Raw genomic sequence first — 16351 nt, 5'->3', positions numbered from 1 at the left:
CAAAACAATATGATTTAGTGAATGGAGCAATGACAAAACATCCAGGGCAGACCGCAGGATTGGATCCTTTTATCGTTTGTTCTTCGTTTGGCAATATCATGTTTGCAATGATACTTCTAAAAGTCACCTCTGCTGCTGGTATGACTCACAATGACAAGAGATGGACACAAAATATGCACGCGTGTGTGTGTGTGTATATATATATATATATATATCCATAAATATGTAAAGAATTTAAAAGTCTGTTAGATGAAAAACATGATTGCACATCTCCCAAGGTCACTGGAGACAGTGATACACAAGTTTGACTCAGCTGATGATCACTGGAGTTTTGTTCTCAAATAAATTTCGAAAGACACCGGAAGAGGCAGAACATCTCCTATAAGTTTTTTTTTTTTACAGGAAAAGTGACAGAAGAGAAAGGTTTTTGAAAGGAAGAAGTTAAATAAAAAAATAAAAAAAACTGTGTTCAATCAAACATGCCCTAACAGCAAACTCTGATCTTTGGGTAAACAAAGACTTCATAAATCACACCTGACTTATTACTTAGCAACATCAAGAGTGAGCGATCACCGAGAGCCTTCTCGTAAACACCTTGCTGATGAATTCACACTTGAGGGCGTTTTCGTCCGTCGCAGTACGCAACGGACAGTAATTAGTATACGCAAATGGCAGATATGAATGTTCAGGCAATGACAACTTAATGACAAAAACAAACAATATGGAAAACACTTCATTAAATGTGGAAAAACCTAAATGTACAGCAATCCCTCGCCACTTTGCGCATGACTTACTTTGCGGGTTTATAATTGATGGTCTTGGTGTGCGGTGTATAACATGCAGCAACAAACAAGCTGGTGCGTCTCACATTTACAATGACAGGTAGAATGTGCGAAGATTCCTGCCTAAATATTAATTGTGGCAAATTGTTTTTTTTCTTTCTATAGACTAAGTAACCAGCATAGTAAAAAAAAAAAACTAGATTTCACATTAGTATGGGCGTATGCCGCCAACTCAGCAGCACAGACTCTGCAGGATTAAAACCCCACATGGACTAAATGCTGCCATCGTGGAGTTTCCTTCACCATGATCTGTAAACAAACCCCACGAGTCCCACAATTGATTTTCCAGTGTAGTGTTAAGTGTGTTAATATGTAGTGTTCGCCGGTGGCACATCAATAATACAGATTTCTTTTTTTTAAAACTAACAGTTCCTACATGTGACGGTCTCCTCTGCAGATTTGCATTTGATGAAACAGTCTGTGTCCTCCAAGTTACCGCAGTAAAAAAAAAAAAAGCATGCACTGGACCATTTAAGTCACATCTAACTAACTGTGGCGCCAGTGGTGACCTTTTCTCAAGCGCACAATGTTCTGAGCTATAATGGATATGATCATCCACCAAAAACCATGAGCCTTCAACTTTCAACCACATGTGACATCCATCGGAAGCAACGCAAAGCCTCTGCAGCATCGGACTGCAATACATTTACAGGCGCTTCTTCGCATGCATTACTTCAACTGTGACCGGATACAAGAAGAACGTTGGATCGGAATGAAAAATGCTGCTGTTTTTAATTATCTCCGATTGGACAAGTTTACTTGGGATATGTGGGGAAGTACAACAAATACTACATCAGCATTTCAGGAGGTTAAAACTCTGTAAAGTCACACTGGCTGGAGTGCTTTGAGGTAGACAGAAAGCATGACAGAAAACTTTCACATTATATACTCTTTAAAACAACAAGGTTCATACGCTTGAAAAGAATCTGCATGCAATTGATTTGTGGCCCAGACACTTGCTGTGACTCCACCTGAGACTTGACAAGGAACCTCTGATTTAGTGAGGGGGGGGGGGGGGGGGGGTCTGCATTATCCTGGACCGCAGAGGTTCTGAGATTGGAAACACGGCTAGAATTCACTACAAATGGGTCAACACATCACACTATGTCAACTTCTCAAGTCAACAGCAGCATCAAAACATCAGCCAGCTGGAAACCATGGAGAGATGTGGCAGGGGTCATTTACAAGGAATGACTTTATAAATAGAATATGGCATCTGATCATTGTCTCAATGAGTCCTTTTGAGATACAGTACTTCCCACCTTGCCTTAGTGGCAGATTTTTTTTTTTTTTTAAATCTATTTTAAAGTCTCACATTGTTCTACAGAATTGAGATTTAAAAATATATATTTTTATGTTGCTAATTTCCAGTGTCTTGTCACTACTTTTCAAGTTTTAAAAAAAGTATTTTTTCATGCTGCAAGATCAGGAGGTATTTTCAGCACACACACACACACAATATATTCTCTATATATTTACTATATCATATATATATATATATATTTTTTTTTTTTAGCTAACAAGTAAATATTGTGGACTTTATTTTAAATGAGAAGTAATTCAACTTTTTAACTCCGGATTTTCCTTTTTGGGGACAAAGGTGGAGGAACCGGCTAAGCACTACATTATCACATGACGAGTCAAGAGCAGGTAGCAAGGCAAAATGGAGGAGATTAGATTTAAGGTGGAAACTTAAAGCGGACAATGTGGCCCTATCAACAGTGAGGGAACTTTTACTATTCAGAGTTCAAAAATGGGCAACGGCGCTTAAGCCACAGTGCGCGGCGGGCGGCGCTGCCATTTAATAGGTGGGGACAAAAGAGGAGAGGCAAAAGTCTCAGTTGACCTGGATCACCGGTACACCGTGTGCGATATGGTGACGGATTTGAAGTTGAGCTGATGGTTGGGCACAAACATGTGCTGGGGATTTTTCCGCGTGCACATGTCCTTGCCATACAAGCTCATGCAGTTGTCACATGACACCTTGGAGCAGTTGACGCAGGTGTGGGATGCGCCGGGCTTGTTGCAAAAGCCGCATCGCGATCCTCCCATGCTTATGCGCTCGGCGCTGCCTCCTTTCGGGGTCGTCAAGGCAACGGACTTGCTTGGGAACAGCTTGGTGGACAACAAAGGTTTGTCCACCATGTGGGGGTGAGGGTGGGAGTGAGTGTGTGAGTGGGTCAGTGCAAGAGGGTGTGGGTGGAGATGCGAGTGGGAGTGCGTGTTTGAGTAGACCGAGAGCTTCTCCTTGACGGGAATGTAGCCGTCAATTGGCCGCGCGGCTTTGGGGTGGTACTCCTGCAGGCTACAGCATGGCGAGGGTTCGACGTCATGACACGCAGCGCACAGGATCATGTCGCACCTCTGGCAGGAGGCCATCGTGGAGCAGCCCAGACCACAGCCCTGACACTTTACATTGCCGTGGGACTTGAGCAGCCAGCCGTCTCGCGCGTCTCTCGGCTCTCTGGAAGGAGGCCGCGAGGGGGTTTGCCTCCCGCCGGTTCCACCGCCTCTCTCTGTGTACAAGTCAATTTCATCCAGCGACGAAAGGTGGTAGGATGTGTACGCATCGCCCTGCGAAGGTGACTGGGTGGGGAAGAAATCGGCAATGGGGCTATAGGAAGGAGGCGCCGCCACGGAAAACAGAGATACAGAGGTGTTGGGCCTGATGATCTCATCCTTCATATCCTCCTCGGTGTCCACAAATAGAGGCTCCTTCCTCAGACTCAATGAGGCTTTCAGGATCGGTTTGCTGACCGCTGCGTGCCAATGACCTGCCCCATCTGTCACGTCGACCGACTTGGACGGCCGGCTACCTCGCCTCAGGTGGTGAGCGTGAGGTCTCTCGATATCGAGAGGCTGCACGGACAGGCGGGCCATATCCGCCCCAAGGCTATCACGTCTGCGGAGGGCCTCGGCGCAGCCGGCTGCGTCGTCCCTGCAGCCCTTGCGGAGTTCCAGGGCTTCCAACTCCGAAGCGGAACCGCGGGCCAGAGCCACGACCTCTCCCAGAAGACGACACTCCGCCTGGGCCAGGAACAGCTCGAAAGCCAACTGGCGGAGATGAGCCGAGCCTCCCGGATGCTCCTGGAAGTAAAACTGCGAGTCGTGGTCACAGATGTAGCCGATTGTGCGCATCAGCGATCGAAGCTCTGCATCGGAGATGGCGGACTTCAGATGGTACACGTACGGGCCAGTGAAAGTCTGAAAAAGATTGGACCAAAAAAAGTGGGCATTCCATGAAATACAATAGCCCGGGCAGATGAATAATTTTACAATCAATTATCTCATCTATTATTTTATTAATTCCTTGAATAACATTTTCTTTCACGTTCAAATATATTGCACAATAATACTGCTTATTAACTAATTATTCTTGTTTATTGGGTAATGTTTAATGATGAACTAAAGAGAATATAAACCATTGAGGCTGAAATAAGAGAATTTGGACAATTAAGTTAAAACAATGATCTAAACCATTCACCTATCCAAATAGTTCAGTTAATTTGCTGCTGAAGTAGCTGTTGATTAACCAGTGAATCCAGAAATAAGTTAGCAATTTAAAAAGACATGACATAATAATGGACTTTACCTTAATGCATCTGAACTCTTTCTTCCAGGGGAAGAGTAAGAGGTTGGTGCATAGAGTTTCCAGAGTGTGGAAAGCTCTCTCCAGGCTCCTAAGGTTGCCTCCTCTTTGGCAGCGAAGTGAACCCTCAACCACTTCATAAAAGCGCACCATGCGGAAACGCTGTGCTGGATCTGGCTGGTAGGCCCCGAGGAGCGCCGTGGCTGTGGAAAGTAGGGCCTCGCTGTCCTTGTGCCTCCCATTGTCCCCTTCATGCGAGTTTGCCATCCCATATTTTTCCCCTCCATCTTGAAGGCGCCTCTCCAGTGCCCCCACATATCGCCGGAACAGGTCTTCTTTTAACTTTGCATCCATTATATGCAGCAGACTAACAGTCAGCTGGTTTTCTTTTTGGAGAGTGCATCACTCCCTTTGCATCATCTGCACAAGGATGTCACACTGAAGCATCATTTTGGCACAGCAGCACACACTCAGTGATGATAACGTGGTGGGGGGGAGTAGCGGGGAAACAAGACTCAGCAGCACATCATCTACACAAGAGATGGCGCTTTCAATTGTAGTAGCTCAGCTGCGGGCTGCACGGACGTCTTATTACGAACATCTCCAATCATGGCTCCAAGCCTGACCTGAGACACAAGCCAATGTTGTTTTAGATGAGGTCAGAACTTTTGCTTCACTGCCTGTTAAAGAAACGTTGATGTCCATCTGTTGGACGCCACACGTGTAGTGATTCCAAGTCTCATCAAGACAAAAGCTCCAATGGTGTGATTGTCCCGAGCAAGCAGCAAGCTGTAATGATACAGGGGAACATTTCAATGACACACATTCTAAAGTTACCATTGTCTTTACCACCTTTTTGCACTAATTCACGGCCGATTGCACTAATTTGCACTCGTGTTAAGTGCTATTCGAATCGAATGTGAAACAAATACATAAACATATTTATGTACATCCTTGCTTCCTTCCATGAAGATGTCTAAGTGGGATAGCAACAAAACAGAACTGCGTGGGCCATAAACGGAATGTTTTAACATGAATCTAACCGATATACTTACTATGAACGCTAGGTGGTCAATTGCAGCGTGTTACATACAGGAATAAAAGGCATATTTGGCCTTCGCTCGTCTTGCCCTAATGGTGAGGAATGTCATTTGTAACGATTGTAAATAATAATGCTCGACAGCATCAAGCAGCCCCAGTCTGTCTTTGCAAGAAAAGAAGATTTAGACGCAATTGGCGTTTAAATAATACGATCGTCCAAAGATTGGGAATTGCAGTCCACATACACACGCACACCAAACCCATCAAACATGAACTGAGGTGAACGAGCGAAAGATTGCGAGCTAGCGTATACGCTTTAGCATTCCATACAATTGCTCCGCCCATTAAATCACTATGATAAATGTACTTTGAATTCCGTACACGCCACTATATATTTTTTCTCAAACCCGAAATGACCACGTACAGTGTGGCAAGAGCTCCCCCCACCAATGAACAAAATCAGTGAACGCCCATTTCACCGTAGCTGCTTAGCATTAGCCAGTAGGGTATTCGTCACATCCAAATAAAAACCTTTTCTGTTTCATGTCACAACTGCGCATCAATAAATGTCAGAACCTGTATGATCACACTCAATTCGGGCTCAGTTGACGCTTGCAACATTTCATAACGATGGAGACCACCAGCAGCCCATCTTACCTTTAATAAGTGCTAGCCGTAGCTAGCGAAGCCTGCTCAGCTGTTGGAAAGTCCCATCAGCTCAATGCGGAAGCGTACCACTGAACTACGTCATAGATCACGTGTTATGTCGAGAGCAGAACGGTGCGGGGGGGGGGGGGGTTGGAATACTGCTTATTACACGTTATTCATATTATGTTTTAATCTTCCCTTTTTTTTTCAAACTATTCCTACATTTCTCAATCGATTAGACGGCTTTAAGACAGGAAAATACTCAGTGGGACATGGAAACTGAACATAACAGAATTGAACCTTGCACCTCTGAACTGTGAGGCAGGCGTGCTAACCAGCGCGTCATCATGCCACTATCATTTGTTTCTCAAAGAACATAAAACATGATGAGTCATTTTAAATACATCTCCAGATATATTTATTCATATATATCACACTGTCACTGAGCGGAATCGATTCCATGTCACAAGTCAGGCAAGTGAGTGGCCTACACCCATCGGATGTACTACTACTACTATCCTATTGTTTATAGAAAGAAACATTTGATAAGGGACTGCTGTAATTGATACACAATAAAGTGAAATGTGGAAAATACATGGATTAATTCAAGTGTATTCTATATATTTTGAGTTAACATTTTCTTTTCAATGTTGAATAAAATATAAAAGAATAGGGCTGGTGAACAATACAGTAGGAGCACTATAAAATGTGATAAAAGGAACAATGGGTCACATAAATTTCTAACAATATCTTGAATAGATTAATCATATACAGTTTTATACATCAATTACATGTAATAAAAGGAAAAACAGATAAAAATCATGATAATGTCTAGAATAGATTATTAATGTATTAAACATCAAACTATGTATGTATTTATGAAGGTAATATATAAAGCACGCATATGTAGGCTTTTATTTGTATTATGACGTCGAACAAAGCTATGTTTGAGCTTTATAGTGAGATGACGATGGCAGTAGGCTCCGCCCCCGTACAGAGCGCATATGACGGGATCACGTGGTTGGTAGCAACCGAACACAGTGAAGAGAAAAGAGATGGCGATGCTCGGCGGCTTCAGCTCGACACAGCACAAGAAAAACGTCTCTGACGCCAACAGCGACGTGTCCGAGTTTATCTGTCCAGTTTGTCTCGAGATATTCGACAGTCCCGTCACAACACAATGCGGCCACACGTAAGTACTTCTTTTTGTCTCCATCTGACAGCGATTCGCTTTGACATAGTCTACCATTAGCTAAGCGTGGTTTTAGGGGGGACGATTTGAAAAGAAAATGGTTGTTTAATCGTCTTATCTGCACGTCCTGCCCACACTTTGCTTGGCCCCTTCTGTTTCTTTTTGAAGGCCCTTGTAGCACAATGCTGACGTGTGTGACAGTTGAAACGTTTTGCGTTCGTCCTCGATTTTTTTTTTAAACCCACGCCTATGTATGCTAAGGAGTAAACAATGAGGGAAATAACTTATTTCACCATGTGTTCCTAACCTTTCTTGAGACTAGAGTTAGATCACCTTAACTTATGTCAATTTGTTTGTGTTACGCCGTCTTGGCTATGAAGCAAAATTGCTGCTGGTTTGCTCAGTATCCGTTTTGTTTACATCAAAACAGACTAAGCATGGGAGTTGTAGTCCTTTCCCTACTGTCAAGACTACAAGTATGTGGCTCTTAATAGTCAGTGCGCAAAAATGAAACTAGCCTTAACATACAAGTTCTAAGCGTTGGGTCACTATAAAGTGCCTTTGGTGTCTTCATCAAAATCACTCTGTACGGAAGAGGATTATGGCCAGTGAAGGAAAAAAAAAAAAAAAAAAAAAGGGTGGGTGACTGTAAAGTGACTTGAAAGTCAGAATTCTGAGACAAAAAATAAGAATTCTCACTTCAAAGTAAGAGAATAAAGTCTACGATGCGGCCCACGACACAAATGAGTTTGACACCCCTGGTCTAAATAGTCACAGAATGAACGTGTTTCTTACTTCTGCTACATTGTATTCGTTTTAAGCTTGTTGTTTTGATTTACCCCTGTATGTCTATCGTGTTACGTGTCTCGTCACCGTGGGATAGAGAAAAACGTAATTTCGGTCTCTTTGTGTGTTGTGACATGTGGAGAGATTGACAATAAAGCTGACTTTGACTTTGACTTTGAAACCAACTCCCAAGTGGTTAGCACCACCGTGCCACCGACTGGTAAGCACGTCCGCATCATAGTGCAGAGGTTGTCGGTTCGATTACGGCTCCGGCCTTCCTTTGTGGAGTTTGCATGTTGGCATGTTCTCACGTGGGTCCCTCCAGTTACTCCGGAATGGTGATGATACATTATATTTATACTTCTAACCTTATTTGCCACACCTCCCCGGCTAACCTTTGTCACAACGTACAGTAATTAATTTCCAGTTCTGGTTGTATCACATGGATATTATTGCTATTCAGTTGCATGTACTCCGCTTTCATGCCGTTTCAGTCAGACTTCTGTGAGAAATGTACTCGATTAATGCAAGCTTTTATTTCTGGTGTTTCGCATTTTCATGTCTATTTTTGCTTAGCAATTAGCATGGCTTCTCTGTCTTCTGTGTCGTTTACATCTTGTCATCCTTTCGTGAAAATGATACTTATCAGAAGTGCAACGTATTCTCTGTCATGAATCGATGATTACTGACTTTGGAGCGACTCCTTAATTGATTCAGCTCCATTAGCTAGTCAGCCGAAGCTCATTGCAGGCTAGCTGGTACGGTGCAATTAACATCCGATATTACCCAAACAGTGGAAAGAGAGGAGGACAGGCGACTCTTGATGATGGAGACATCGTTGTTGTCTTTAAGATTGATGTGCCAATGTCTGTTGTTAATCGCTCTTTCTTTTCTCCTCAGATTCTGCCAAAGCTGTTTGCAGAAATGTTTGCGTCCACAGAAACCCGCGTGTGCCGTGTGCCGGGCCGCGCTCGGCCATTGCACTAAAGCCGTGGAGCTCGAGGCCCTTATCCAATCATCTGTGGCAGCGTGCAAGGGGTGCAGAGCTCAGGTATGTTTTGGTTGAATTATGAATTTAAACTTTCAATCTGGCCTAACTAGTGTGCGGTGTACAGTGGAACCTCTGTTTTGGGACCCCCCAAAACAACAAAAGTAAAATCACCACACACCTGACATTTTACCAGCTGGTCACGAATGACATCCATTTAATTTCTGAAATTTGACTTTGTGGCACTTGTTCCCAGATGTTGTTAATCTGGGGTTCAATGCAAGTGTAGACGTTCTTATTCTGAAGGTGTGCCTCTCATTGTGTTGTCTTCCTCTTTAGGTTGCCCTTTCTCAGATGAGACTCCACACAGGTGCTTGCCCAAAATACCAGGAGTACATTGAGGAAGGAGTTAGGACCACTGCCCAGAGCCAGCCTGCTATCATCAGGTCAAGAAATAACACAAAGCTGTCCCAAATAGCTCTTTCCGTGCCGTGTCTTCTACAAGACTTATAATAAATTGATTTAATGGCGTTTCAGCACCGGTGGGATTAATTATATCTTGCCATAAACAAATTGTCAGCCTTCAAGGCAAGTTAGAGATTCAATACTGCCGGCAGGCAAATGCTGGGAGTTTGTTACAAACAAAGCCATTATGCAAGGACTTTTGTAGAGAAACCAACCTGTTTGAAGAGGAAGTACAAAGCAACGCAAATAAGAGGCCACTGATGCATTCTACCACTGGTAGCTAAAGATAAAAAAAAAAAAAAAACTTCCTGCTTTAATATTGTACTTCATAAAAAAAATAATTAAGATTTTTATTTTTATTTTTGGCCTGAGTGGAATAGACAAAATTGTGCTGCTCCTTCTGTTGTGCGCCTCGTGGCCGCCTGGGAGCAGCATAGACATACGGATATACTACTCATGGATGGTCTGAGCTCATCCAGTAAGAGCCGATAATTTTAGTCGTTTTTTGAAATAGAATATCTCATGAGTTATTATTTAAATAGGTGTTGCTTGGGTTCACTCCCAACATAACTAGTTTGTATCATAATTTGTTCGCAAGCCATAGGGGCGTGGGGAGAAAAAATGGCCAACCCTGTAAATTGGCTTATTCCAATTTGATCAAAACCACACACAATAGCTTTGAGATCCAAATCAAAGAAGAACAAGGAAAAGGCAGCCTGACCTAATTACTTGCTTGTGTCTCTACAGCCCAGTGCCAAATCGTTATACTTTTACCTGCCCTTACTGCAACTGCCAGAACCTCGATCAAGACGGCCTGGTTGAGCACTGCACTTCGCAGCATGCCCGCGATGCACGACAAGTGGTGAGAAGTCCTTTTCACGATACCGCATCGACTGCAGCTTCTGCAGGGCCGAAACTTGATTTATCATTCATGTCCCGGTCTAGGTATGCCCCATCTGCGCCTCCATGCCGTGGGGGGATCCAAACTACCGGAGTACCGATTTCTTCCAACACCTGAAGATCAGACACACTTTTTCATATGATACCTTTGTTGTAAGTTGCTGCTTTTTCCGCGCTGGTGATCATGTCAACTCCAATCTAAACAACATGCTTAACCATACCTTGTTTTGTGCTGCAGGATTACTCTACAGATGAGCACACAATGATCCAGGAGGCTTTACAGCGCTCCCTTCTGGACAACTGAAGTGTGTAGAAGAAAAATCTGGAAGAAGAAATCGGCACAAGGGAGGATGGGCATGCGATGTCTTAAGAAGGCAGAGCAGCACACTATGGTGGGGTCATGAAAAAGGTGGATGGTTATGAGATTGTATCCATGAATATAAAGGTTAATATGACCGAAATAAACCGTGCAACACACTTGAAGAGCATATTGTCTGGTTTAGGTGTGTTGTTGGTGTCATCTCATATCCTCCTACCCAGTGCAGCCTATTGAATATTTACTAACCAATAGAGCAATTCACTAGTTCATGGCCTCGTGTCATCAAACCTCTGATTTGCAAACCATGTTCCTTGTCAATGCAAGGTTAGCGTACTACCAGTAGTAAACCTGGCTTCACTGAAGAGTTTACATAATTTATGGCAATTTCACACAAGTGGTTCAAAGGGTAGGGTGAGGAGATTTTTTCTTTCTTTTTTTTAACATTGTGTATTTGGAATGAAATAAATAAGAGGGTCCAACTCAGATGTTTTCTCCTATCTCAGATGTTTTCTCCCTTTTCTTTGAAGATGTTGGTCGATCTTTTTCCTCCGTTCTAGAATTATAGGGCTAACAATCCACTCAACCAACTTAATGCAAGTGTGCCGTACTGGCATCCAACTTCGTTTATTTTTCATGAGGCAAATCTTTCTGCATGTATTTTAGCCACTTGAGGGCAGTAGCGTCTTACAGGCCAGTGGACAGTTGAAACTACTACTACCACCGTACTTTATCTGTGCTCTACTGCTGCTCTTCAAATGATTTCCCTTGAAGTACTCCGACTACAACATATATACACGTGCAGTTATTGGACTAGCAGAAAAACACCGCTTCATGTGTGAAAATCGGCTCGCACTCGATTATTGCTGATTGTTCTGGAAAATTGAAAATAAAAGGCCAGTTTTGAGCTTCCCTTATAGGTGGCGGCAGATTGTTACATGATTATTTCAGTTTAATGTCATCTGATGTCAATAATACTGTCCAACTTTTAATGTTTTTTCTTCTCTTTGCTATACACCTGTTTTCCAGTTACTTGTATTCTAAACATATCTATCAAGAGATTGTAGTCACTGCACACTGCACAATAAACCCAGATGTAGCTGTAGAGCTTTGTGGATTAAATGACTTGAATAGTCAGCAGTCTCCATTCAAATTTTGTTATATATGTTAAATGTCTGACCCTTCTACAGGTATGACTACTTGCACAATCTAATGTGAAACACACGCCCAAAGGCTCGGGGGCCGCTTAAACATAAACATACCTGATTCAGATGATCAGTTCATCCTCACGTTCTGCCCCCTCTAGTATTAGGTTGTCCATCAATAGGGCTGTGAATCAAAGTAAAATGCACAAAGTAAAGTTTTCTCATTTTTTTTCCCCTTTTAACCACCAACAAATTGAACATTCTCCAACGGCTAAGTCACTTGCCTGATTTCATCCCAAATGAGCACAGCTTCCATTGACTGTAGGCTGTAAGATCCACAAGCAAACAGTGAATTGTGCATTTTCTGGTTGGACATTCCATTTGCTGAAGATTTCCGTTTCATAAACAAATAAGCTCTTTACATTCATGTCACTTAGTCAGATATTATCAGCCCAAGTCCCCAGAAATGGCTGCAATGCTTGATACATCTGTAAACTTTGCACTTGTACCTTGATTGTTTTTCTTCTAATCTATTGTGGCACGGTAATGAGTCAAAATCATAAAAATTCAGCCTTTGGGACCTAACTGCCTCAGACAAGCGAGTAGAACTTGGGGCAGTGGTGTCATACCAACAAATATGTTGCATTGTATTTATTGCATGCAGTTGTGCTAAACATATGATGCAACTTGAGCCCTTTGGTGTGTGTTGTCTATGGGGAAAGGAAACCCTCTCATCTCCGTTTGTTTCCACGCAATTATCTTAGCTAAATGATATTATACTTTCCCACCTAGCTCTGCAGAGAATCTCACACGCCCAACTTCTTGATGTAGCCCCCCTTTCTAGTTTTGCTCTCGGCAGATAGAGAGGAGACGTTTGCTGTGAGAGAACTAACGAGATACTCCAGCGCTCCTGGGCAGGAAGGAAGTTGAGCCGAAAAACATGGCAGCGAGAAGTCTTTCTTGTCTGTTTGGTGGCGGAGCTAAAAATGGAGAAGGGAGGCAAGGTAGGGAATAGGCAGGAAAAAAGGGGAGAGAAGTGAACACATTGAATAAAAATTTCATAAAGTTCAGTGTGCGGTGTCTTTGATGCAAGCCTTTGCTACTGTGCGGAGTCTGCAGGCTCTGTGGAGGCAGCAATTAATGCTACATGTAGCCGGAGGCCTGCTGCGAGAGGTGTGCCCCCCCCCCCCCCCACCAATCGTGTCGCATCGTCATTCTACATCCAGACACCCTGCCTGAACCGACCTTTTGTTGTCTTAATTTTGACACTCCTCAGCCATTCCCACACACCTTGGACTTGCAACCAGACTATGTTGATGTAACACATTGGCGCCTTGAGGTGTGAGCGACCCGACTTTTTCAAGAAGTCAGCCGTCATTAGGACACTTTTTTGCTTTGACTTGCGAGCGGAAACGTCAGACATGAGCACTGCGTGGCGGCAGTGATCTGATCAAAGTTTGCCATACAATCCTGGAAAAACAAATGTGCTCGCGCTACCTTGAATTATCACTATTGATAGTGTAGTCTGCTTTTTACCCCAAATCAGCTCGGACTGGTCTAGATAACTGAGGGATGGATTGGCATTTTAAAGTGGGAAAATAATGAGATTAATGGAAAAAAACTATGCTTGATAAAGTAAATGCTTATTGGGCCAGATTACTGATCATAGTGAGCCATATGTGGCCCGCAGGCCCTAATGTGAGAACCTCTATTCTATATGCAGAAATTGTGACGAGAATCCCCTCAAATGCCAGAAACTTCTCCGCATGTCTCTTTTCTTGTAATTTTGCTGAGCAGGTATCTGCCACGAGGATACAGGCCTTGTGAGAGGAGCGCTGGGAGTTTGTTAACCGCAAAATTCCTCAAAGTCAGGAGAAACAGGAAGAACGGGAATCTCGCTACCCGGGCGTTGCAGCGAGGCAAGTTGGTCCTCTCAAATGTTTGAACAGAAAGTGCCAGTGGCTTCCCCGACTTCAATACAGGATCTGAACCGACTCCTCTTCCGCTTTTAAACTCTTAACAGCCTCACCCCCCTCCACACACATGTACACACCCACGTACTGTAAATTGCTAACTCACAATTAAGTAACCAGTCCTAACTTGGATTGAAAAAGTCCTTCAGCCAAATTGCGTCTATAACACATAAAGTGCAACTTTTGTGGATGTTTGCATCACGTTTATTTCAAAAGTGACTCCTGTCAGTAACATGCAAGAGGTTAAATAATTTTCTTGTACATTCTTCCAATTATGTAATTGTAAAAGATGAGGTGCACCGTATTTTCCGGACTATAAGGCGCACCGGACTATAAGGCGCACCTTCAATGAATGGCCCATTTTAAAACTTTCTCCTTATATAAGGCGCACCATTATTGCATCATGTCAGATTTTTAATCCAAATCAAATCGTTCTCCATTTTATCTTTTTTATTTCAACTTCAACTTTATAATCACAAAATAATGATCCATAGTCTTTTTGATTCATGATTCATAGTCTTCAGCAGGCCACTTATGATTGATTTCATGACACAATGCTTCGGGCCAGTTTAAATTTAGGAATTTGGTCCATATATAAGGCGCACCGGACTATAAGGTGCACTGTCCGCTTTTGAGAAAATTTTAGGTTTTTAGGTGCGCCATACAGTCCGGAAAATACGGTACTTGAATTCTGTGAGAGAAATAAAAAGTTTGAAGTACCTGAAAAGTTTTTTTTAAAAACCTTGCTACTGCAAAAATCTTCTCCTAGAAGTGAAAATGAACATCAATGATTCATACAGCTGTCAAGAGGATTGCTAATCATTATATCCCTAGTTATTTATTTATTTGAGACCTGCACTGCCGCTGTACTAATATTTGAAAGCTGAGTCCTCTAGGGTGTAAATAAAAGTGGTGGTGTGGGGAGGGGGCAACGTCCCATGTGGAAAAGCGGGCCAAGTGAGGCGAATGAGTCCAAGTTTTAGTCCCCCTCCCTCTCTGTACCCCAGCAGGCCCGGCAAGATGTGCATATATGCGGGTGGAAGTGAGGGAGCCCTGCAGCTATTATTCTCCCATTAATTTTTCCATTTGAAATCAAACCTCGACGGGCCTTCATGGGGGAGTCAGAGGAGGAGGAGGAGAGGACGAGAGTGCTGATAACCTAATCAGAGGGGGTTGAACAAATGTTGGTTGTAGCGGCCGGGATGTCCAACAGGGGAGGCCATTTCTCTTTCTAATGAAAACCTCTCAAGTTGCTCGAAAGTATTGCCTCTCCCTCCAAAGTGGTTTGGTAAATAACCAGAAACCAAGAAAACATTCCCAGGCAAGTATAGATGAAGAATTTGGGAAATATATATTTGGACGTGTGTCAGTGGAATTACGTGGATACAAATGGAGTAATTGAGGGTTTCTTTGGTCATAAAAGGTCATGGAGGGAAACTAATTGACACGCTAAGACTGTAAGTCTAAAAGTGTAGTACGAGTACACAAACTTTCTAGTCATATGTGAAAGAATAGTTGAATTGAATACGAATAAAATGTGCAATATTAAAAATCAACATATTACAACTACAGCTTTTTAAATCATAACATTTTGAAAAATGTTTTTCAAACTTTTTATGCATAGTATATATTTTTTGCTTTTCAAATTAATTTTTTTACGTACAGTTCTGCTGTATTTAACTTTTAAGTTCAGCATAATACAAACAGTAAAACATTTTAAAATGAAATTTGACATCACTTTAATTTGCAATCAATGTAACTGAATCAATATTTAAGTCCTCGTTACCTCTGCCTCATTTTCATGAGCACGTAAGCATAATATCTTACTGTAGTTTACTGTAGTTAGTCAGGATGATGGTGCTTAGCGAGTTGTCTTTTTTTTTTATTATTATTATTTTGAACCACCACTGTACACTGTGATAAAAATTCTCATTATTTGGGAATTGTGCCAAAATGCTGTTCTTTCATTGTTGTTAATTTCAGCGGGGATTCAAAACATGTTCTGATGTATACAGGGTTTTAGAAATGATGTCTGGATGTGATGGAAAAATCCACAGTGCATGTACAAGCTGCCTGGGGGGGCTGTTTGAGTGGGATTGAAGGATGTATAGTGCAGGTTCATTCTACAGTATTTGCATCAAATTGATCTGATTTCACCAATAATTTACTTCCGCTATTGCAATTTATTTCTTTATTCATCCAACTGATGTCTTTATTTTATTATTATATGCCTTCTACTTGAGGTATTCAGATTTCTGCTGATTACTCAACTTCTCAAATCCAGCCTCACATCTTACACATTTTCATTGACTTGAGAAAGACCTGTTGACCTCCATTCCTCCAGATCCACTATACATACACACACCCATGCATGCACACCATCTCAATAGGTCTCCTTCAATTCCAATCAGCACGCTCCATCCTGCTTTCCCAGTCTTTCTTTGCAAAAAACGCCAGCGCTTGCTA

The 16351-nt window shown here is 42.5% G+C and overlaps 2 protein-coding genes and 1 long non-coding RNA gene across 3 annotated transcripts; 1 reads left to right on the top strand and 2 right to left on the bottom strand.

Annotated features, from left to right (window-relative positions):
• Window positions 1-1555: 1555 nt before the first annotated feature.
• Window positions 1556-6219, bottom strand: spata2 (spermatogenesis associated 2). The gene is made up of 3 exons (XM_061271367.1): window positions 6130-6219; window positions 4435-5220; window positions 1556-4046 (listed from the first exon to the last, which is right to left on the bottom strand). The coding sequence occupies exons 2-3, from the start codon at window positions 4783-4785 to the stop codon at window positions 2694-2696; spliced, it is 1704 nt and encodes a 567-aa protein (XP_061127351.1). The 5' UTR covers window positions 4786-5220; window positions 6130-6219; the 3' UTR covers window positions 1556-2693.
• Window positions 6220-7111: 892 nt separating this feature from the next.
• rnf114 (ring finger protein 114) lies at window positions 7112-11253 on the top strand. The gene is made up of 6 exons (XM_061272404.1): window positions 7112-7312; window positions 8999-9149; window positions 9426-9532; window positions 10299-10413; window positions 10497-10604; window positions 10690-11253. The coding sequence occupies exons 1-6, from the start codon at window positions 7176-7178 to the stop codon at window positions 10753-10755; spliced, it is 684 nt and encodes a 227-aa protein (XP_061128388.1). The 5' UTR covers window positions 7112-7175; the 3' UTR covers window positions 10756-11253.
• A 943-nt stretch (window positions 11254-12196) lies between these two features.
• LOC133150103 (uncharacterized) lies at window positions 12197-13988 on the bottom strand. The gene is made up of 3 exons (XR_009713734.1): window positions 13815-13988; window positions 12701-12892; window positions 12197-12238 (listed from the first exon to the last, which is right to left on the bottom strand). It is a non-coding gene; the product is annotated as an uncharacterized LOC133150103 (long non-coding RNA).
• Between the last annotated feature and the right edge of the window lie 2363 nt (window positions 13989-16351).

Source organism: Syngnathus typhle, linkage group LG2, assembly GCF_033458585.1.
Source record: "Syngnathus typhle isolate RoL2023-S1 ecotype Sweden linkage group LG2, RoL_Styp_1.0, whole genome shotgun sequence".
Lineage (NCBI taxonomy): Eukaryota > Metazoa > Chordata > Actinopteri > Syngnathiformes > Syngnathidae > Syngnathus > Syngnathus typhle.
The sequence above is the reverse complement of the archived record's forward strand: the minus strand, read 5'-3'. Positions and strand labels throughout refer to the sequence as shown.